The sequence below is a fragment of the Pituophis catenifer genome, unplaced genomic scaffold (genome assembly GCF_029215685.1).
Source record: "Pituophis catenifer annectens isolate HBS135680 unplaced genomic scaffold, rPitCat1.0.hap2 SCAF_3, whole genome shotgun sequence".
In the NCBI taxonomy this organism is placed as follows: Eukaryota; Metazoa; Chordata; class Lepidosauria; order Squamata; family Colubridae; genus Pituophis; species Pituophis catenifer.
This window is the reverse complement of record NW_027256883.1, coordinates 43,418,980-43,442,950: the sequence shown is the minus strand read 5'-3', so window position 1 is coordinate 43,442,950 and position 23,971 is coordinate 43,418,980. Positions and strand designations below refer to the sequence as shown.

The following is a 23,971-nucleotide window of genomic DNA, read 5'->3' as shown; positions in this document are numbered from 1 at the left end:
CAGCCTCCTGCACCCTGGGAGCAAAAATGGGCCACGGGGGAGGGTAATGCATCGCACCCCTCATGCCTCATTTTGGGCCTAGGAGGCCTCCCTGAAGCCTCCTAGGAGCAAAAATGGGCCATGGGGGAGCATACCGCTCCCCCTGCACCCCATTTTTAGCCTAGTAGGCCTCCCTGCACTTACCTGGGAGCCAAAATGTGGTGCGTGGAGACTCCTGGAAGGGAAGGAGAGGGGCCAACCAGCAATTTAACTACCGATTCACTCAAACCGGCCCGAACCGGCTGAATCCCACCACTGTAATATATTAATAGCATAATGTCATTCAGAATAAGTCATTTCAAGCACCTTTTGTAAGAATGGAATGGTGTAATGGGATAATAAATAAATTGCTTTAAGATAAAGAAGCCAGAGAAAAAATGTTTTATTAAGAATACACTGAACAGCACTGGATGATTGAGGTTAAAAAATTGATTAAGCAAGTAAAGATAAATGAGGAGAATTTAGGAAGAGAATTCATGGCTTCACCTTATGAATTATCCTATGTAATATACCAATAAAAACCTATTATCGAATTATATCTGATTTTACATATTAAAAGTTTCACAATTTTATCTAATAAGCTGGAACATCTACTTGATATATTTCTTGGAACATTATGTACAGGTTAACGTTATGTGCAATTCATTACCTAGTTTATATCCATTGGATAATGGAATTTACTATTTTTACCAGAGAAATAGCTCCAGGATTTTTTTCCTCTGAAGAAGCTTTTTTACATGTACGAGGTAGGGGGAATAATTTCAAACTTCACCACGATACTTCTTCCAATGGCTTCCCAGTTTTGTTTTGTTTTGCTTTTTTTTTTTTTTTTTTTTTTTAAATTTGATTTATATGCCGCCCTTCTCCGGAGACTCAGGGCGGCTTACAGTGCATTAAGCAATAAGCAATAGCCTTCATACTTTTGTATATTTATACAAAGTCAGCTTATTGCCCCCACAAACTGGGTCCTCATTTAACCTACCTTAGAAAGGATGGAAGGCTGAGTCAACCTTGAGCCTTGGAGAGATTCGAACCAGCAGTAAATTGCAGGCAGCTGTGTTAATAACAGGGTGCTTTAAACCACTGTAGTACCAAGGCTTTGCTTTTGCTTTCTTTTTTCTTTTTTTAAAATGAAGATAAACTGGCACTATTCAGGTTAAATCTTTGGCTATGTTCCAGCTGGAAAGTTCTTCATCATTCCGTAAAGGACCAGTCTCTTAAGGAAAATCAGAAAAGGCACTTTGGGTTTCCTTATCCAAAAAACCTAGAAATAAACATTACAACAAATCTGAAATACCAGAGGTAGCACTCCCATCATGTAGGCTTTAACATGGGGAAGTTTGAAGGAGAAATTTCTTTAAAATAAAACTCTGGTTAGAAATGTATTGAGATATAAGAAGAACTGGAAAAAACAACCAGTACACACAGAATTCCAAACAAAATCTTCAATGTCGATCTAACAAGTTCCACAGATCTTGGACCCCAAAATATAGGCAAGGCTCACTGAGTGAGGATGGCTCCAAAGAATTTTTTTGCTGGAAGATTATTAATTCAGCTTGTTTTCCCTTATTTCTTCTTTAACATTTTTCCTGTAGAGCTATAATCTAATGATGTATAGAAGACCTTGTTGTGGGTGACATATCCGTGTTTGAACAATTCGGTCAAAACATTCAGTTTTGGATGCCTGAAAAAATAATAAAATAAAATAAAATAAATCATTAAATAGGCTGTTATGCCAAATCAAAATATTGAATTTGTCACACCTCTTTATGTTTTTTTTTCCATTAACATCAGTTCCTTAAAAAACACAATGTTCACCCTTATTCTTATTAGTTGCCAACATAACACCGGCAATTTGGCCACAGATTATTATCAAATTATTCAGCATAATGAAAGCTAAATTCAGAACAGGAAAACAAAATGCTTAGGAAGCTTGAATATCTCCCTCATTATGAAAGATTAGACCATTTGGATCTCTTAACAGAGAAAATTGTAGAGTGGTCAAGCTATATAACATCATAGATAGTATGAAGACAGTGAATTGATCTCTCAAAATACTAGGAGAAGAAATGACTCCAGGAAGCTGCTGGGAATATTTAAAAGAGATGTTTTACATTGTTCTCCGTACAGAATATAATTAATCTGTGGTGATGGGTATTAAATTGGATAACTTTAAAGAGGATTACCTAAATTCACAGAATGCAGGTCTATCATCTTGAAGTGTATTATACTTGGACTGCAGCAAATTGTCTACAAATGCCTGCTACATGAGAACAGTGTTAAAATGTAAGAGCTACTTTCTGTGATTTTGTTCAATTTCCTTTTAAAGCTAACAATGTTAATGGCCAATGCCTCAAGTTAATTATTCCTGTATACACCTAGTTTGCTCCTATGAGAAACAAAATGCTGAATTTATGCAGATTCTGGCCCAACGCAACAAGGCTGTTCATAGTGCTGATTTTAAAAAAACATTGCCTTACGTTGGTCAATAGAACATTTGAGAAGACCTAATGCCTAATTACAGAGATTTAGATGTTGAAAAATGACTGCATATATAGCTTTGTGTTATGCGTTTATAGTTGAATCACCCAGAAAATAAACAAATACAACTTAAGTGCAGTACTTCTCAGTTAATGAAACTGGAATTTCCATTGCTAAATGATGCAGTTATAAAGCATGACATTATGTGACCACATTGCTTAGGGATGGTAATTCTGGAACTTCCAATTGCTATTGTTAGGCAAGGATCACAGGTCATTTGGTGGGTATCTCCTGGCAATTTCCTACTGGCTTTCAACAAGCAAAGTTGGTAGGAAATTAAAACTCCCAGCCTGCTCACAAGCAGTGGTGATGGGCAAGCAGGCTGGTGGTCAAGTAAGTAGCTGCTGCTGGCTGCAGGAGGGTGTGAGAGTGGCCAAGTGGCACAGTGCAAACATAATGAAACTTGTGGCTGCTGCAGGATGCAGGAGAGTCCAGAGTGTCACATGTGGGTGGAGACAGAATTGCTTGCTGCAGAGTACAAGATGCTGGCATGGTATAAGCATGGCATGATATAAGCATGGCATCTCTTGTGGCTACTGCAGAATATATGAAAGTGCACAATGGGCCAGCGAGACATGATGCAAGGGGCTGAGGGTGGCTGCTGCAATGTAGAGGAGACGTATCCAAACAATTTGCAACCTTCTTTGCTATAGTTTCCCCATTGACTTTGCTTGTGGGAAGCTAGCAGGGAAGGTTTCATGGTGATCCATGAAAAGCTATGGGAACAAACTCACTGCAACCATATAAGTGAAAGCCAGTTGCCAAGCAACCAAATCTCCATCATATGAGGGAATGATGGCTGGAACTTTGAGGGCCAGTCATAACTACCTCACTTTCAGCACTGTTGTAACTTTGAACTGTCATTGAAAAATGGTCATTAAACCAAGGGCTACCTGTATTTGTGTATTGTCATTCAGATTGCCACTTTAGGTATATATGTTTTGCAATTTCATATGACAATACATATATGGAATTCAAAACTTGATAATGGTTATATAGCACAAAGCCAAAAAGAGACAATGCAGTGTGATTGTGGTTGTTTTTAAGGAAATGTTTCAATCTGATTTATTTTCAGGAAAGAACTGTAACAATTAGAAGACAAACTGTAGGAGGATTTGGATTAAGTATAAAGGTAGTATGATATTCTTTCTATTGGGTGTGTGTGTGTGTGTGTGTGTGTGTGTATGTCTGATTGTATCAAGCATGGATTTTATATTTTGGGGAATATGTTTAATAAGATTAATGGGTTGCCATTGTATTATATTCTTCTTTGTCCATTCAGTGTATCATGAAAGCTTTTATTAGAGGTTTATTTACTTTTACAAAACTTTAGACAGTCACTCAAAGTGTGGTCTTAAGTGGCACTTAAAATGGGTCAATAAAAGAGTTAAAATAGCTATCACATTACAACCAATGAATAAATCTGCAATTCTGCATTCTTTGAAACTTGCTTGTTAATAAAACAGAAAATATTATTTTGGTATTATCAATTTTGCTGTACGCATGTTAGATATATAAAATTATCCAATTTTCTTATGATGATAAGGTTGAAAAATATGTTGAGAATACCAGATAGATAATTCAATGGGCACTTCCTTATTCCATTATTATATAAAAAAGTATGTAATAAAATAGAGCGCTGCCCAAAATTACAATTTACTGTCCTTTCATGCAGTGAGAGATAAATATAAATCATGAAAGTATTTTCCCCTGAAATAATTGCATAAAGCCTGAAATAGAAAATGTATTAATAGTTTGTGATATAATGCTTTTGATAGTCATCTTTCGTTACTAAAAGTTTCAGTCAAAACATCCATATTTATGGATGTTTTTAGTAAATTAGCAAATTAACTTTTATAGTTGCTTTGTTTCTGCTTCTTGAGTTCTTCTAATCATTTTCCACCATTATATTTTCCAAACCGAAACTTGTGATGTGAATAGCTGACTATCTCAAAATGGCAGCTAAGGGTCTGATGCAAAAGTTTTGTCTTACCCTTGTCACTCTTTGGAACAGGCCATGATCTGAAGACTTGTTTTTTAGGGGTTACCCTTGTTTCTTTAATCCAACAACAAGAAATTGCAAGCAGCTCCTTCTCTGTTGTCTGCATTCCATGTGAGACAATCACACTGGTGACATCACAAAGAGCTAGTCTCTATGCATTGAGGGTTTTTCTCTGCAGCAGAGAGATTTTGTGTATGGATGAGTGCTTTACCATTAGAGTTCCAGTTCACATGGTAATAATAAGGCTACTTCGTACAGATGACAGCACTTTAAGTATGAAGGTTGTATCTTCATTTATACCATTACTATAATCAGAAGTAGGGAGCAATAGCAATAGCAATTAGATTTATATACTGCTTCACAGTGCTTTTACAGACCTCTCTAAGCAATTTACAGAGTCAGCATTTTGCCCCCAACAATTTGAGTCCACATTTTATCGACCTCAGAAGCATGGAAGACTGAGTCAAGACTGAGCCTGGTGAGATTCAATCTGCCCAATTGCAGGCAGCCGGCTGTCAGCAGAAGTAGTCTGCAGTACTGCACTCTAACCACTGCACCAAGAGCTGTTTTCACATCTTTTCTGTCACATTGTCACATTGAATGTACAAAGAATGACTGAATGGGCTTATCTGATTAGCTTCTCTCTTCTTGTTCCTCTCAAGCCTACGAATCACTTTCCTCAACCCCCAGAGATGCATTATCTTCTTCCTGGCTTCAGAATTACCTCAGTGACTCTTTCTCTGAAAGCCTCCATCAAAATCTACCTTTTTTAAATTTAGAGGGAGTTCATTTATTGCTGTCTCGATTGTTGCTTTGAGCTTCCGCTTAACTCACACTATCATTTTAAGATTCTGTGTTATCAAAATTGGTCAATCAAAATATACCAGTACTTCTAAATCTGTTTTTCTAAAGTGGTAAATAGTATTCACTTTCAGAGCTATCTCTAACACAAAGAAATTCCCATGACTATTGATTGTAGGTTTGATTATGTATTTCATGCAACGCACACAGAATAGTTTTATTTTTACACATTAAAAAAATCTCAAAAAGCCAATAAATATTAAGATAAAACTTTTTTAAAAAAAATAACTCCAAAGGTTCTGATTCTTGAATAGTGAATTTTGGTATAGAAAAACCAAATAGGACTGTTTAAAAAATAATTTATACTTTGAAATCCTTCATCTTTCTTTCCTTCCTGGCAACATGAATCAATGGCCTGTTTAAAAAATAGAAAAATGTGCCTCCAATTTATTTTGCTTTTCATTTCTTTTTTACCCTTCAATGTGAAACAGTAATTTGTTAACTATCTTTGAATTCTTATTTTATTTTGTGCCAGATTTTCTATTCATTTTCTTATTGACTTTCATGTGTGTAAGAATGGAGAATAGAAAATCAAAAGAAACCAGGGAAAACTTTACATTCCATTCAATCCTTCAATTGTATGCTTTTGTTTGTATTTTCTTTGCCAGCCGGACAAGAAATTGCTCACAGCACCATCCATGTTTCAGAATTAGGTCCATTTGCTTTTTATGAAGTGGATTTGATGCCATAATATGAGAAATCTGGGAAAAGCTATATGAATTTGTATTCCTTTGTCAATCATTTCTTTTTTGTGTATGCAGAATATCATAATATTGGCAGCATTTTTTTTTCCTTCTTTACAAAAGGACTGATTGCATTCATGCGGTCACTAGCAAAAAGAATGATGAAAGTTACTTTACTCATTTTGAATTTTCAAAAAAGAAGCTAAAGCTAAAGAAATGTAGTAATAGAGTATTTATAAGTTAACAGTAGATTCAATGAAGTATGATCTCTTTCTTTTATAGGGAGGAGCAGAGCATAATATTCCTGTGGTTGTTTCCAAAATTTCCAAAGAACAAAGAAGTAAGTTGTTACTCAGTTTCTTTAATAAATTAACTATGTTTTTCTTTCTTCTTTTATTTTTTATTTCCTGATTCACAGTCTGTTTTTTGGGAGAGGGAATTTCATTATAAATGTGAGCACAACATTTTCAATGTTCACCGTTCACCAAGTGACTCAGAATACTAACAAAGATTAAAAGCAGTAGTATTAAAAACAACAACAATAAAAGTATAACATAGACCGAACGAGCAAAACATGCACTTCATAAAATTACACTGAGTCTATATAATATGCTGATCCATCTCTTGAAAATGAACTAGATGAATACCTGGATCCCATCAGATCAGACATTGTTTAATTGCTTGGATGTGGGGCATCTGAAGTCTTTGCAGATTTTTAAGTTGGACAGAGATAACTGGAGACAGTCCACTTTTTATTCACTGTGAAGGTTTTTTTTTTTTTCCATTTGTGAACATATATGGTCAGATTTTTCTTTTAGATTTTTAGGGAAATTAGTTAAGGCACTCTGTTTGGGTATGGGATAAACCTGCAGTTTATTTTTCAATTATTTTTCATTGTTTTATTTATATTTTGCCCCACTGATGCTGCCAGTGGAAAATTATAGAGAAGACTGAAATGAAAAATGTCCTTCCTTCCTTCCTTCCTTCCTTCCTTCCTTCCTTCCTTCCTTCCTTCCTTCCTTCCTTCCTTCCTCCCTCCCTCCCTCCCTCCCTCCCTCCTTTCTTTCTTTCTTTCTGTCTTTCTTTCAGCGGAACTCTCAGGCCTACTGTTCATAGGAGATGCAATTCTACAGGTAGGTAAACAAGTTGTCTGTTAGTCAAATCCTATTTATTTATTCTTCCTGCATGCAGAGTAGAAGACCCTTTTCTCAAATTATTATTTCTTCCTCAACAGATTAATGGAATTAATGTAAGAAAATGCAGGCATGAAGAAGTGGTGAGCTTTTATAACCTTTTCTAATCCATTACAGTTTCTAATATAAATTGATGTTGCTGCACTTTTATTAATTGTTCATTATGCTCCTACATAATTTAACTCTATTTTACTCTGAGGTTGTTAAATGATTATAATATTTAGATAGTGTACCTTCTTCACTGATGTGACATCACTCATATTACATTAGGATTTTGCCATTCCATTTTTTTCTGGAGATATTTTGTAGGCACAAAGTTGTGGGAAAACACTGACTTTTGTTAGTGTATTCTCCCCAATTAAAAAAAATAGAAATGAAAATTTTTCTTGAACATATTTTATTTACAGTCCTCTAGGAAGAGGGAAAATGCAATTTTTCTGTTGCCTGTAACATTTGAGACTACTTGCCTAGTTTGAGAAGCTCTCTATGTAGGCTTGGAATATTGTAAGACTATACTATTTCTCATACAGTTCTCACTTTAATAAGACAAATGAAGTGTCACTTACAGGACAGCAATTTATTTTGAAGGATTTTTTAGATGTTATTTTAAACCTTCAGGCGTTACAAGGACATTAAAAATCTTTCCTCATGCTTTATCTTCAGAACATATGATATACAAGATAAAAGGGTCAGAGAGACAAGACAAAATCAAGAATACACAGTTTCCATTAAGTTATTACAGATATAAGATACATATAAAAATCACAAGCTTGATGTGAAGATTTTATTTTTGCACCTCATTATAACTATTTGAACTAAATAAATAAATAAAATTCTCACTTGTGTCAATAGGAAATTTAGTTCAATGTAAATAGCTGGCATGGAAGTCTACCTCTGGTCCAGATTGCTATCATAATGGGAGTTAAAAATGTTAAAGTCTCTCTTATCCCATCAAACTATTGATTCAGGTCATAGTACTTGTTCTTGTTAAGGTCTTATTACTGGTAACTAAAATAAACTAAGGTCTATTTTAGTTACCGGTAGCTATCTTTAAAAATTAGAGGCAGTGTATGATCAAGGAATTTAAGAAAGTATTCAGGAGGTTCAATCTGATAATCAGTCAAGTTGAGAAACTCAGGTTTGAGATTCTTGAGTTGATTTTTAAATTTTCCTGAACCCATTGAGAATTTTTTAAAAAATTTTCCAACCATTCTAATATATATTCATCTAAATTCTTTTTTTTTTAATTGAAAAAGTTTTACAAATACAAATTTTCCCCCTTCCCCCCCCTTCCCTCCCTAGCCCTCCCTTGCCCTCCGCTCCCCCCATGGCTTCCCCAGGATGAAATCCAAATCCAAATCATATTATATAATACTTTACCGCCCATCTACTCTACCCCCTGTGTGATATACATTTCTTCCCGAGATTCTAGTATACTATCCCCTGTAAACTATACCTTTCTACACAACATTCAACTAAAAATTATCTGGTACTTCCTAGTTTAGTATTTATTCTACACATAATCTAAATTCTTAAGAAGAAAGAAGTTTGGTATAAGAATGTACACAAGCATGCACAACAAACACATACACACACAAACACGGATATATGTTATTTGGCTACGAAATCAATTCTATCACCTTCAGTTCTATTAACTCACCCTTCTTTTATAACATCTAGAATACCATGAGGTGACCTACCATATAGTTCAAATGGACTATGTCCATTTGGGGTACTTTTCTATAGGCAAATAATAAGTATAGTAGCCAAGTATCCCAGGATTTAGGATTTTGCCCAGCAAATTTCTTTAGCATTTCTTTTGATGTCTGGTTCATTTGTTCAGTAAAACCATTATTTGATGATGATATACAGTAAATATACAGTACTGTAGGGAATAATCTTTTAAAACAAACAGATACACCCTAAAATTGTAATATTTTTTTAAAAAAGTTACAGGGATACATTTGCTTTGTTTCCACTGCTTTGAATATATTATTCCAGGTAGTCTTCAACTTATGTGGTTTAAGTCAAATTGTGATTTTAAGTAATTGAAATTATATGTCAAGGCATCGCATGATAAGAGCCGATTTTGACATTTTTTGCAGAAGTTATTAAGCAAATGCCATGGTTGTTAAACAAATCCATTCTGTCCAGTGGGAGGGATTTTTTTTTTTTTTGCTGGAAACTAAAAATAAATGACAGAAATTGACAAAAAATGTCAAAAATTGCAATCATGCGACTGTGGAATGCTGAAAATGGCCATAAAGGTGACCTGATTGCCAAGCATCCAACACACAATCACATGACCACTATTGTGAGGGTGTGTGTGCAAACATTATAACTTCAAAATCCAGTCATTAGTAGTTTTTGGGAGGGGTCTATTGTAACTCTGAATGGTTGTTAAGCAACTGTTGTAGGTCAAGGACTATCTGAGAACAGTAATATGAGAATCATTAAATAAGATCTTCCTTCTTCTATGAGACAAACAATATGTAATTTAATATATTTTATAGAGACAGATAACTATAGGTTATCGTTGCCTCTTCCCATGTAGAGGAACAAGTTCATTTTTTAAATATAATTTGTAAGAATTTCAGAGAATTCTATTTTAGGAATCTAGATAAGAATACATGGGAAGGAAATAGAGACCTAACTGTAAAGCAGCTTGATGGCTTACAGATTTTGATATCCCCAAGGAATGTAATTTTATTCTCTGTCTGCTTTAATTTTCTTGATCAATAAAGCTTTGACTCTATTAATATGGATCTGTTAAATAATAGCTGTTGGATATAAGAACAAGATGCTGTTTTCATCAAATCTTTTAAACTGAAGATATTCTTCATGGTGATTTTTTAAATTGGTATCACATTATAGTTTTCTTTCAGTACCAACTATAAAACTTGTCAAATATCTCATTTTAATAATTTCAAAATCCCTGATGGATTTTCCTGATAGAACAATTCATTTTTATTTAGTTGACAATAGCTATTTTTAAAGCCAGAATAGTTTGAAAGTCTTTAGGGGAATATCCCATAATTTTATTTTAAATATTAGGTTTTAAAATATTACAGCACATATATTTTTGTATCCAGCAATGCTTCAATCTATTTCCTTTCACATTTTTCCCCCTGTCCCCCAATAAAATTAAAGTTAACCATAAGGTGAAGATTGTTTAGTCTGACAAAAAGCCATGAGAAGACTTATTGAAAACCTCTCAAAAGATACCTTTTTCAATTTTCAAGGCTCCATATATAGTTTACATTTTTAAATGAAAAAATCGTATTTTTGCTGGAGGCTAAAACATATGAAGAATAGTTGCAGGAATTGGTTCAGTGGTGGGTAGCTACTGGTTCACCCCAGTTTGTGCAAACTGGTAGTAGCGGAAGTGGGAGGCTCCACCCACCCGCCTGGACGACATCAAATGCGAGCGAACTGATAGCAAAGGTAAGTGAAACCCACCACTGAATTGGATACGTCTAGTTTGATGAAAAGAAGGACTACAGTGACATGATAGCAGTGTTCCAATACGCAAAGGGCTACCACAAAGCAGATGTGGTCAACCTATTCTCCAAAGCACTTGGAAGGAAAAACAAGAAGCAATGAATGTAAACTAATTAAGGAGAGAAGCAACCTAGAATGAAGGAAAAATTTCCCGACAGAACAATTAATTGGTGGAATGATTTGCCTCCAGAAGTTGTAGATGCTCCAACAAGGGAAGTTTTTAAGAAGAGATTGGACAACCATTTGTCTGAAATGGTATAGGGTGTCTTGCCTGAGCATGGGGTTACTCTAGAAGACTTCCAAGGTCCCTCCCAATTCTATTATTCTATTATTCTGTTATATCTCTTTGAGAACAGAAAGAAGCAAGATTGGATTTTGAGTCTTCTGAGATGGTACCCTATTCAAAGAAACATAAATAAATTCTGTTTTTAAAGTTTATTATAAAGAAGTGGAGGAAATAGCATAAATGTTGACAGATGACTTCTTTACTATTTGGATTAGTTTTCAAATCTTGGCTAAATTTTCAGAAAGTTCTGAAAGCTTTTGTTCAGGCCATTAAAAGAGCATAATGTGATTCTGTTTTGAGATATCTTAATTCATTTCTGGAATAAAGCATCAGTTTCTTTCACTACAACTGTCAGATGGAATAATCATATCATAAATAAGAAAGGCTTTGCTTGTTGTTCCACAGAGATAGTATTCACCCACACCTTCATGAAAAGCTTTTTACAGCTTTCATCATGGCTACACTTTTTCCTAATGAAGGTGGCAAATGCATGCAGTCTCCAAGTGACCTAGCAGCATAGAGTTGTGTTTATCAACTTTATGTTTCATTTTGCTAAAGGTCTATTTTTTAAAAGCAGCATTGCTTGTTTTTGAAAGAGAGGACCAAGGGAACTTTTAGAAGAATATAAAGAGGTTTTAATTGCTTAGCATTTATGTCAGCTGTGATTTGAAAGGGTTTGACCAGTTATCATCTGAAACTGATGTGAAAAGAACTATAATTTCAATGCTGTCATTTCATAGCATCAGCAACATTCTGTTTTTCTTGTGACCTACATTTTTTTGATGCACTTAAATATTTGTTTATGTTTATTGTACAGTAATGTAATAATTTTAAATGTAGACAGGCAGAATATACCCTGTTTCCCTGAAAATAAGACATCCCCGATAATAAGCCCAATTGGGCTTTTGAGTGCATGCGCTAAAATAAGCCCTCCCCGAAAATATTTAAATGCAGAGATGGAAATCAGGTAAGATGGCAAGAGGAGCCCCATCTTGCTCCACAGTCCCCAAAATAATAAGACCTCCCCAAAAATAAGGCCAAGCGCTTATTTCGGGGTTCAAAAAAATATAAGACAGGGTCTTATTTTCAGGGAAACACTTTACAATGGAATGCAAATTACAAAAAGTAACATTTTTTTCCTGTAAAGCGCTATGGGGCGGTATATAGGCCTAAGTACTATTGTTATTGCTACTATACTACAGTCCTATACAGGGATACAATTAGTTTATAAGTACCCTACCCACTGAAAATAAATTATTTCATTGGAACTAGACTCAGTAGAAACAAAATTTACAATGTACCCCTCAAATTTGAAATTATAATGAACCCCTCCCAAGATGCTTATGACCTTATGATTCTGGAATTCTGACAACTACCACCACCATGTGGTCACCCAGCCTTTTGCAGCAACTCACTGTCACGTGACCATGACTTACGTTTTTGATGAAAAGCAGTGTTTATTTCTAGTTTTCAGCAAAAAATGTCCTATAGTGAATAATGGGTTTGTCTAATGATCATGGCTTTACTTAACAACCACTATGATTCACTTAACAACTGTTGCAAAAAACCCTCATTAAAAAAAGGTTGGTGCCATAATAACCCATTTTATGACCATCATGCCGTACAACCATCATAAGCAGGGTCCATTTTGGTCATAAGTCAAGGACCTGTACTTTAATCTATATGTCAAATAAAACTATGATATAAATGTATAAGTTTACAAAGTAAAATTATTTCTTTAGAAGCAAGCAATAGGATAACATTTAAAGCTGTATATTTAATTGGAAGTATAAGGCTGCTTACTTTTATGAAATTCCTAAATTTGACTTTCACTTTGAAGGTAATACTATTCTAGTAAATTAGGAAAAAATGGTATTTGTTTGTCTTAAACCATCTTCTGTTAAAATGCTACAACTTGCAGAACAATGGCAGAATGTAAATTGCTTGCGACTTGTCTCTCGGCTTACTGGAATAATCAAAGCCTATTTTCTTTCCATCTGCTCTTTTTTCCCCATCCAGTGTAATTTTTTTCAGGGCAGTCAATGTCAGGTCAGATGGTTAGAGCTTTGCATAAAAGCATCATGCCCTTCAGGCATGATTGTTCTTTCTTTAAGAGAAGAATGTAGTTTTCTGGGGAGAAAAACCCCAAAAACAACACTTGGGTTTCATATAGAGCTTTGGAACTATTGCATGTCTTGCATTTATACTTTTTCAATCAAACTGCCCAAAAATACATGTAAGGAAGGCATTTCCTGGGTCTCCTTGCAAGAGACTGTGATCCACATTTTGAGAAATGTTATATTATGTTACAGTATTGTTGCATTCTTTTGTTTTGATGTTTCTGTTGGGGTTTATATATATATATATATATATATATATATATATATATATATATATATATATATATATATATATATAATCAGCAGAGTAAATAGGTTTGTGTATTTTTCAGTACCTTTTTCTTGTTTCAATCTGATTTCCACATAGTTGCCTTGTTTTCAATTTTTGTCTCAAACAAATGCATAGCTTCCTTCTGATAAGCCATCTGTTACTTCTCCAATACAAGGCTAACATAACATAGTTCTGTCATTTTGATGCCTGTTTGTCAACACTAAGTTAGTCATCTCGCACTAGAAACCCATATGGATATTAAATAATTTGTCATATCTGTCCCTTATAAATTAATATAGTGATAGTTACATCAAGAAAAATGTACAGTAAGTGGTTACTCTACCTTGAAAAACTAGCTAAACACAGAGAATTTTGTGACGAATTATAGCTTGATATGTAAAAGGAATTATTTAAATTAATCCAAGTCTCATAAAAGAAAAATAGCTGTTTTGCATAGAATGGTGACAGAGCACATTAAGATCAGTAGTGGTTTTCACTTACCTTCGCTACTGGTTAGGAACTGTGAGCGTGCGTGTGTGCAGAGCATCCATGATGATGTCCGGGCGGGTGGGCGGAGCCTCCTGCCTTGGCTACTGGTTCACTGGTAGAAACCCACCACTAATTAAGTCAATATATTGCATAAAGAGAGCTTTACATAAAAGACAACCAGTTTGGTCTGGTCTGATTAAGGCACCAGGCTAGAAAACGGGACACTGTGAGTTAGTTCAACTGGATGATCTTGGGCCAGTCACTCTCTCTCAGCACAACTCATCTCACAGGGTTGTTGTTTTGGGGAAAATGGGAGGAGGAAGATGTGTTTGAGTTATTTGTAAAAATAATAAAGGCATGATAAAGAAAATCTAAATAAATAAAGAGTAAGGCTTCACAAAACCACTCAGAATGTTGCTTTTGTTCTCTTTACAGAACAGCACACACACACACACACACACACACACACACACACCTCTGAATATCACTGCAAAATGTAAAGTTAGTTAAAGCTGCTGCATTGTAAACTGCCCAGAGCTGCTTGGGATAGCATTGTGGGCAGCAAATAAATTTAATATTTAATAAATAAAGTTATAGATAGTTCCAATTGGTTTTGAAAGCTATGCACAGTATTGTGTTGTTGTTTTTTTGCATATTCTGTTTCAACATGAAATATTTCTATATCACTGAGTTACTTTCATATTTTTTCAATAAAAACAATCCTAAATATGTGTTTACATATTTAGGATTTACATAGAATTTACACAATTGGGTTTACCTGGGCATTTGTAAGGTTTCCTTTTATAGTTAATGGCTATTCTTTTAGTCTTTCATAGACTAATGATTATTCTGATAAAATGGTTAAATAAATAACTCTTCTGAGATGCTAAACTCCAGATATACCTAGAACCTGGGACTTCAGCTCCTAAATCTGGCTTCTGACCATGCTTGCTGAAAAATTTTGGAACTACTCTCATAATGCATGTAAAGAGTATCAAGGCAGCCAAAACTGGTCTATGGAAGCATTTGTTGATTATTGCAACAGCATTTCAAATATCATGCTAGCAATTTTTGTACAATTTTTGAAACCGTAGATCCTTGTCTAGGGTAAAATGATAGCTGAAATGATTTTATCTATAAAAACATGCCTCCAATAGAAATCATAGCCTGAATATTAATTAAGTGCTGTCAAGGGTATCTTTTACTAACATTATTTTCTAATTAGGAATATGAAATGGAAGTAAAAGAAAAGCCACAGTGGGACAAAATTAAAGACAAATCGTAAGAAAAAACTATAATCTCCAAAGAGTGCAAAATGCCATGCAAATGTCATATGCCCTGCTTTGTCCTCAAATGTTCTGATCAATAAATGCTAGTTACATTTATTGTAAATAGCTCTAAAATGCTGAACTGATAGCTTGCATTTTTATAATTATTTGTCAATAGGCAAATCTAGAAACATCATCTATTAAGCAGGGTTTTTTCTCTCCACATGTGTCTTAAACAAAAAATCTAATTTAGGGAAAAAAATAAATATATTTGTTGAATGTTAAATTATATAAACACACACAGATACATGCACATACATATACCCAAATAAATTATACAAGTACTTTATTAAATCTATTCATATTAACACTACAGAAAAATTTATGCTATGCTCTATGCAGGCTAATAATCATATCCCCAGATTACAATAGTTTCTGAATTGCAGATGCCATCATTCTGTTAAATATGATCATGGGCATTATACTCTATAAATACTACCAGTTATGATTAATCCTGCACACACAGAAGAAAAGTGATTCTTCGTTCAGATAAATAGAACAGGTTGATTGAAAAATGACATTGTAAGTTTCACTCTAAAGGTACAAGTTAGTAGAAAGTACTTCGACAAGTTGCTTTTCCTTGATATACATTGAATGTTTTAAACTGCAGTTCAGTTCATCTTTAGTGTTTTGCCTAATCGAAATGGAGCTAAAAATACATTCATGAGATTCAATGTGTTGCTGATATAACTGCTTACAAATGTGCAAAAATGTATATGAGAGGAAGCAAAATCTACTTTCAAGAGATTTACCATCCATGCAGCACAATTATTCATCTGTATATGAAAGGCTATCATTATGTGGATGGACTTAAGTAATCAGGAAAGCAAATTTCATATGGTTTGAAAGTGATAGAGTATTTTTTTTACTGCAGTACAGAAATATCTTTCTCAGCAGATTCTGAAGGCAGAATGGCCTCCAGTATGAACCAAGATAGCTTCAAATATTTATCAGAAACAGATCTGTCAAAGGATTTGGGTTTATGCTATTGTCAAGTTCTGAAGAACTAAGCTGGGGATGAAGGAAAAGTTCATTGATGTTCTAGAAGGGTTTTGTTTTACCAATTAAGTTGCTTCTCAATAAGAACTTTTTGAATTTGTAAAACTGAATTTCGAGATTAGTATAGGAAGTGGCTTAAAATAAAACTGACTAATATATGTTAATCCAAGCAATCCCATTTTGAGAACAGTGATAACCAATGTTTCACTGTATGATAACTGCTGAGAGACATTATTAAATATTTTAAATGTATTCATATTCATTCCAGTGTCCAAAGAATGAGAAAACTATTTCCAGATAGTTTGAGAGCAGCTTCATAACTAGGATCGCTATTCTCTATAGGGAATCCCAGATAAACTTTATCTATCTAATTCTGGATAAATTATCTGGCAGAAAGCATGATAATGTCTTTTTGCTTCTTTTATCTGACCAGGAGCCATATATATTCTCCTGAGTTTTTCAATGTCATGTTTCTGTATGTACCACCCATCTTTTCTTGTGATTGAGGAAGTGTGTGCATATGTTTGTGTGTGAGCTATCATGGTGATTTCTCACTTATGGCCAGGATGGAGTTTAGTCTAAGATAGGGATATATTGCACCCTATCTGTGAGCTGATGAAAAATCTGTACGGTGTGGTTGTTTATGAAAGTGCCAGTTATTGGAGTCTTTGACCCAGAAACTGCAAGTGCTGCTATTGAAGGAGCAAGTAAAAATTAACCTGGGACAGTTATAACTCAACATCAGCTTCAAAACAGGCAGAGTAAACTTATTAGAAAGAGACATTGGAATGCAAAGATTATTTAAGAGATATGAGGCACATTTAAGTTCATTCTAGATGCTCCTTGAGACACTGCATTTCCAGCTTATGACAAAATAAGAAATAGTTGCTATCTTGTTCATGGTTACCTGGAAAGTAAATTATATATGCCTAATTGCAGCGTAAGCCTTGACATGATACCTAAATTTAATATTTATAGATACTAGGATGATATTCTTCATTAGTATGAGTAAGAATTCCTTCTTACTCAAATCATTCGGGATTCCAGGGAGATGAAGGACAAATCTTCAAAGTTCAGAACTTTCTTTTTATTTATTTTTTATTTTTTTATCTTTTATTTTCACTTCCAGATTCGTTTCTTAAGTAACCCAATGGAATGCTGTATTGTATTGCTAATTAATCTTGATCCTCTCCCCCCCCCCCGGTGTGGTAGTATATATAGTATGACTCTAACAGTATTTTGCTTTTTGTCACGGACACTCAACTGCAAAGGTTATTTCATTCATAATAATGAATGATTCACATGTGTTTAATTTACTGCTTCTCAGAAAAATGCAAGGAAAGAAGTGCTATTGAATAGTTTGTGTAGGCAGTAACTACCTAGATCACAGATTGCTTTCTTTGCTTTATTTAATGTGATGTGTATTGCAAAACACCAGAACGCCATCCCAACGATGCCCTTGAAGTGATGTCCCGGTGCCTAGAGGCTGTGCGGGTCTGGATGGTGAGAAATAGGCTTCAACTCAACCCTTCCAAGACTGAGTGGCTGTGGCTTCTGGCATCCCGATATAGCCAGCTGGTGCCATCGCTGGCTATTGGGGGCGAGTTACTGGCCCCCACGGAAAGGGCTCGCAACTTGGGCGTCCTCCTGGATGCACGGCTGTCTTTAGAAGAGCATATGACGGCCATGGCCAGGGGAGCTTTTTATCAGGTTCGCCTGATTTGCCAGTTGCGTCCCTTTCTGGATAAGGACTCCTTACACACAGTCACTCAGGCACTCGTCACTTCCCGCCTGGACTACTGCAATGCTCTCTACATGGGGCTCCCCTTGAGGAGCACCCGGAGGCTCCAACTGGTGCAGAATGCGGCTGTGCGGGGGATTATGGGAGCAATGGGGTGCTCCCATGTGACACCCCTCCTGTGTGAGCTGCATTGGCTTCCGGTGGTCTTCCGGGTGTGCTTCAAGGTGTTGGTTACCACATTTAAAGCGCTCCATGGCATAGGGCCTGGGTACTTACGGGACCGCCTTCTGCCGCTGATAGCCTCCCACTGGCCAGTTTGCTCCCACAGAGAGGGACTCCTCAGGGTGCCGTCAGCCAGGCAATGTCATCTGGCAACCCCCAGGGGGAGGGCCTTCTCTGTGGCAGCACCTGCCCTCTGGAATGACCTGCCCCCGGAGATACATAGGATACCAGATCTTCGTGCTTTTCACCGTGCCCTCAAAACTTTTCTATTTCATCAAGCTGGGCTGGCATAACCCCCACCCCCACCCCCTTAGAAATTTTTAATTGTAAATGGATTTTAGTCAGGAGTTTTAAATTTTGGGCCAAAATTTGTTTAATTCTTTTAAAATTTAAAATTTTGTATTGGGATGTTTTTTATTCTTGGCTGTGCACCGCCCTGAGTCCAGCAGGAGAAGGGTGGTCTAAAAATTTAATAAAATAAATAAATAAATAAATAAATAAATAAATAAATAAATAAATAAATAAATAAATAAATAAATAAATAAATAAAACATACAAATTGTGAACTTAATTAACTGAAAAAAATTTGGCCTTTAAACTCTTATTTCTGAGAGGGAGAAGCTAAACTAGATAAAATATTAACTGGTAATGCACTTCTCATTTTACATTTTATAGAAGATATATGTACTATTTCTAAAAAGCATTCTTGTTGGTTGAGAGCTATGGAGATATATACTATGTTTCCCCGAAAATAAGACCCTGTTTTATATTTTTTTGAACTCTGAAATAAGCACTTGGCCTTATTGCCATGCTCTCAAAAGTCCAACTGGGCTTATTATCAGGGGATGTCTTATTTTGGGGGAAACAGGGTATTAAACATCTTGTAACAGAGTTTAAATGTTTTAAAGTATATCATGAAAAGTAATTATTAATACAAATACAAAGCACCAGAGGAAAAGTTGTATCCTAGTTTTAAAGAAAAGTAGCAATTAACTTATAAGTAAATCATGTCCGGTTGATCTATCTTTCCTACCAACCATTAAAAGCTGCTGTCAGTCAAGTTTGGAGATTGTCTTTTCACTAAGTCCCTTCCAATCAAACAGCAGAAATTCATACTGTGTTGCTAGTCCAGTGTGGTTAGATATGCAAATATCTGAGATAGAGGACTTGACTTGATCGCAAGGGAATGCTGCAGCTACAAATAATAGTATTCATGCTAAGACAACTACCCTCCATTGTGTGCATGGAAAATATAGCCGTAGTCTCACAAAACACAAAATAAGATTAAATGAGCTAAAAGGATTGTGCAAGATATGCAATCAGCAAAAAGAAGAAAACAATGTTAAACCATGGAAGGTCAGGCCTAAGGGAAAATGAGACAGTGACAGAAGAGGGAGAACATTAATGAGAGCTATAAATACAGACTCTGAAATGGTCTAGGAATATGGCAGTGAACTGATTTACTATGGGATACAGATTTTGCACATTAATCTATGATGGCAAAAAACAAAACAAAACCAGAAGGAATCTGATAGCATCTTTTCTAACACATTTTAATAAAATATATTTTTGTGAGCTGCAGTTTACTCCACCAGAAGTAGAATGCTAAGCTGATGTAGGATTCAAATTAGAGTGGGTGGGGGTAAAAGGGAAGGGAGGGTAGATTGGATATATAGACACAGGATTATATGTGAGACAGATTACAAGTAACATATCACTTAACAATTATAACATGTTAAAACCCACTATTCAGACCTGAGATTGCCAGCAAGTGTGTGATTTCAACTATTTCTCACCCAGTGGTGGTGTAAAGGTCCTATGTTTCTAAAACAGTCCCTTTGAGGTCTGCTTGGAGCGTCTTGAATGATTGATATTACTTTGTCCTTGTTTTGAGTTTTGTTGTTTCAGATTAGAAACATCTTGCAGACAAGATGTTTATTTTGCTTGGTTCCAGGATCTAGCTTTCTAGATCTTAGGGAGTTTTGTTGATTTAAACTCCATTTTTTTAAAAAATCCCATTCTTTCCAGTGGTGGAATTCAATTTTTTTTTACTACCGGTTCTGTGGACATGGCTTGGCGGGCTTGGCTTGGTGGGCATGGCAGGGGAAGGATACTGAAAAATCTCCATTCCCACCCCACTCCAGGGGAAGGATATTGCAAAATCACCATTTCCTCCCCTTTCCAAGGGAAGGATACGGCAAAATCTCCATTCTCTCCCCACTCCAGGGGAAGGATCCTGAAAAATCTCCATTCTCTCCCCACTCCAGGGGAAGGATATTGCAAAATCCCCATTCCTTCCCCTCTCCAGGGGAAAGATCCTGCAAAATCCCCATTCCCTCCCCACTCCAGGGGAAGGATCCTAAAAAATCTCCATTCTCTCCCCACTCCAGGGGAAGGATATTGCAAAATCCACATTCCCTCCCAACTCCAGGGGAAGGATATTGCAAAATCCACATTCCCTCCCCACTCCAGGGGAAGGATACTGCAAAATCTCCATTCCCTCCCCACTCCAGGAGAAGGATACTGCAGAATCACCATGCCCACCCCACTCTGGGACCAGCCAGAGGTGGTATTTGCCGGTTCTCCGAACTACTCAAAATTTCAGGTACTGGTTCTCCAGAACGTGTCAGCACCTGCTGAATTTCACCCCTGATTCTTTCCTAATTACTGACAGTAGTTCAAATCTATGTGCAATGAAGTGTGGGGTTTCTTTGGTCAAGCAGAAATTTAGGTTGGACAAAGGCTTTTTTTTAAAAAAAATCATTGAAGAATTCAAAAGAAAGTCTAAAGATAGCAAAGATGTTAATCAATCTTACTTTACAATTTTCTTCTTCAGTTAAATAAGCAAGAAAGGAAAGCTAAATCCCAATATTGTGCCAAGTTGTTTCAGTTCTTTTCATTTATTCCTTAGGTCCAAGTTCTTCGGAATGCTGGAGAAGAGGTAACCCTAACTGTGTCCTTTCTCAAAAGAGCGCCTGCATTTCTGAAACTGCCCCTTAATGAAGATTGTGCATGTAAGCATAAAAAAGATTTTGAAACAAGTATCTGCTGTTCTTAGGAACCCCTGTTTGCAATCCTACTTTAAAGACTGTTCTCAATAGTCATTGATACGTGTCAGTTGTCACAGTACAAAATTTATTACCCTTTCTTTTGAAAAGCAGTATAAACAAACAATGTTCATAAAAAAATGATCCAGTCTCTGGCCTTCTTTTGCTAGATTTGACATCTATGCAGCCATAGCTATTCTCAGTAGATTTTTTTTGTCTCTCCTGAAAATATTTTAGAAGGAGCTTTTCTTTCTATCACCTATACTTTTTTACAACATGAAATGTAATCTTTGCTTGAAAAGTATGTCTTTTTGTGTGATTAAAACTTGCTGTGAGGATGGTTAGACTTTATCATTTGTCTAGAGTTCTTGCACTTTATATGCAGCTGGGGTGGTGTGGTGGGAGCCCTGATGCCACAGTGGTTAGAATGCAGTATTTTAGGCAAACTCTTTCCACTGCCAGGAGTTCGAAATCTGACTGGCTCAAAGTTGACTCAGACTTCCATCTTTCTGAGATTGGTGAAATGAGGACCCAGATTGTTGGGTTACAAACAAATTAGAGTATGTTGTAAAGCACTATGAAGCAGTATATATGTCTAAACCAGGGGTGAAATGCTATGGGAGTCGCTGCTGCAATCTTGCGAGACCCGGCCATGAATGGAGTGTATGGGTTTTTAATGTTTTTTTAAAACAACTTTTATGGTATATTGTTCGCATTATTTTTTGTTGTAAGCCGCCCAGAGTACCCAGGGAGTTGGGCGGCATAGAAATGCGACAAATAAATAAATAAATAATATTGGTTCGCACCGGTTTGGGTGAACCTGTAGTAAAAAAAAGCTACTGGTTTTCAACTATCAGCTGTGCCATTCGATTTATATTCGCTAGAAAGCAGGAAATCCTGCTTTCTAACAAATCTAAATCGCGCAGTACAGCTGTTCCCCCTGCTGTTCTACTTACCTTCTTAAGCCTCATTTTTCTATGTGAAGCATATGTTTGGTGTGCACTGTGCATGCATGTGCAGCATGCGTTTGGCGCACACTGCACATGCCCATGTGCAGTGTGCTTTTGGCATCCACCACACATGCATGGGCAGAGAACAAATGGCAACCCGCGGATGATTTCACCACTGATCTAAGCGCTATTGCTGTTGCTATATATACTCATGGGGAAGTTGAACTGGGTTTTCTCCATTCTGCAAGCAAGGCTATCTTGAAAAATTTTCAATGTGAATAGTTGGGTATTTTAAGATATAGTTCTGTTCAAGTGAAATTTTTTCAGGTTTCTAGTACTTAGTATTTATCTCTGAGACTGAACCAGTAGAAACAAAGAACTACAGCATGATTTAAGTCTGTGATTTATCTGCACATCAACCAGAAAATTAGTACCTGCTGTTTTATTGATTAATGCATGCTTCATATTTTTATGCCCTGAGAAAAAGATTATAGGATCAGGAAACATTTGTAACAAAGGGGTAAAGCAAAATGCTCCTTTTATCCTGGAATGGCATAAACTCCAGAATACTGAGTATTTTGTTCCAAACATAACACCGCTCCAAACAGCATATGCAAGTTCAGAAACTTGTAAATACTTATTAGCATACTGTATCTGGACATAAGTGGATAGTGGACTAGAAAAATATTCTTGATACATTAAAAAAAATGGATAAGATGGTTGAAGGCAGTCACTGGAATATCATTCAAAGACTTACAGGTATTACTAAAATGGGTTGATACAGACATTTATCTAAATAACCTCCCAGTAGAACCTAATTAATTAATCAATTAGCATATACGGAATATCAAATTATGTTTAAGCTTAATTATGTTTGCTCATGCAAGCCAACTGTATAGCCTACTAGACAACTCATGATCTTTGTTTAAGAACTATAATAGCTAAATAGAATGACCAAGGACAAAAAATCAATGGGACTGGGAATAACTTCTGACTTCCCTGCAAGCTTGACCATGGCCGACATACCTCTGGCATCTATGGTGGGTCTGGTCTACTTGATTTCCAGTGCCCAAAAGAGGGGCTGCTCTACCGGCCTATGGAAGGTTAAAGCAGGATTAGTCTACTGAACTTCTGGGTGTTGGGTTTGGCAGAATAGCAGTACTGAAGCTATCAAATTTACTAAATTTCAGTCCCATGGGAGTCATGGGTCCTGGATATTGGAAGCATTTTGAAATTAGTCCATTTAAGATACCATGGTTCAAAAATTGTTGCCCAATGATGCACTGCTTCTTCCAGCTAAAGATTACAGTCATAAGCGTTCCAGTAGTATATAGATGTCTTGGGTAATTTAAAGTTGGGTTGTTTGAAGTTGGCAAATATCAGCAAACCCTAGTTAAAATTAACCATATTTTGCTTGAGTAAAATGACAAACTGAAGCTAGCATCTTCTCCCAGAATACCAGAACCCTGATACTGAAAGGCAACTCGCAAGTTATCTATACTACATGACGTTTCCCAGGCTGAGGAAGTATTTCTTCAAAGCCAGTCACCATATGCTACTATTGGCACAATTACAGGTCAGGTTTACTAACATTCTACAATAGAACATATCTGCCCATGTGCCTCTGGAGAAATGGAAACCACCCAACTTGTGCGGTTTCACTGCAAATTTTACATGGATCTGCATATATATTATATA

General features: G+C 35.9%; 1 protein-coding gene across 1 annotated transcript in view; it reads left to right on the top strand.

Annotated features, from left to right (window-relative positions):
- The window catches only part of SNTG1 (syntrophin gamma 1), a 98,854-nt gene that overhangs the window by 4,696 nt on the left and 70,187 nt on the right, over nt 1–23,971 (top strand). The window contains exons 3-7 of the mRNA XM_070942308.1: nt 3,656–3,712; nt 6,409–6,466; nt 7,216–7,259; nt 7,361–7,402; nt 21,188–21,290. Coding sequence (XP_070798409.1) covers nt 3,656–3,712; nt 6,409–6,466; nt 7,216–7,259; nt 7,361–7,402; nt 21,188–21,290 — 304 coding nt within the window. The remainder of the gene's footprint in view (nt 1–3,655; nt 3,713–6,408; nt 6,467–7,215; nt 7,260–7,360; nt 7,403–21,187; nt 21,291–23,971) is intronic.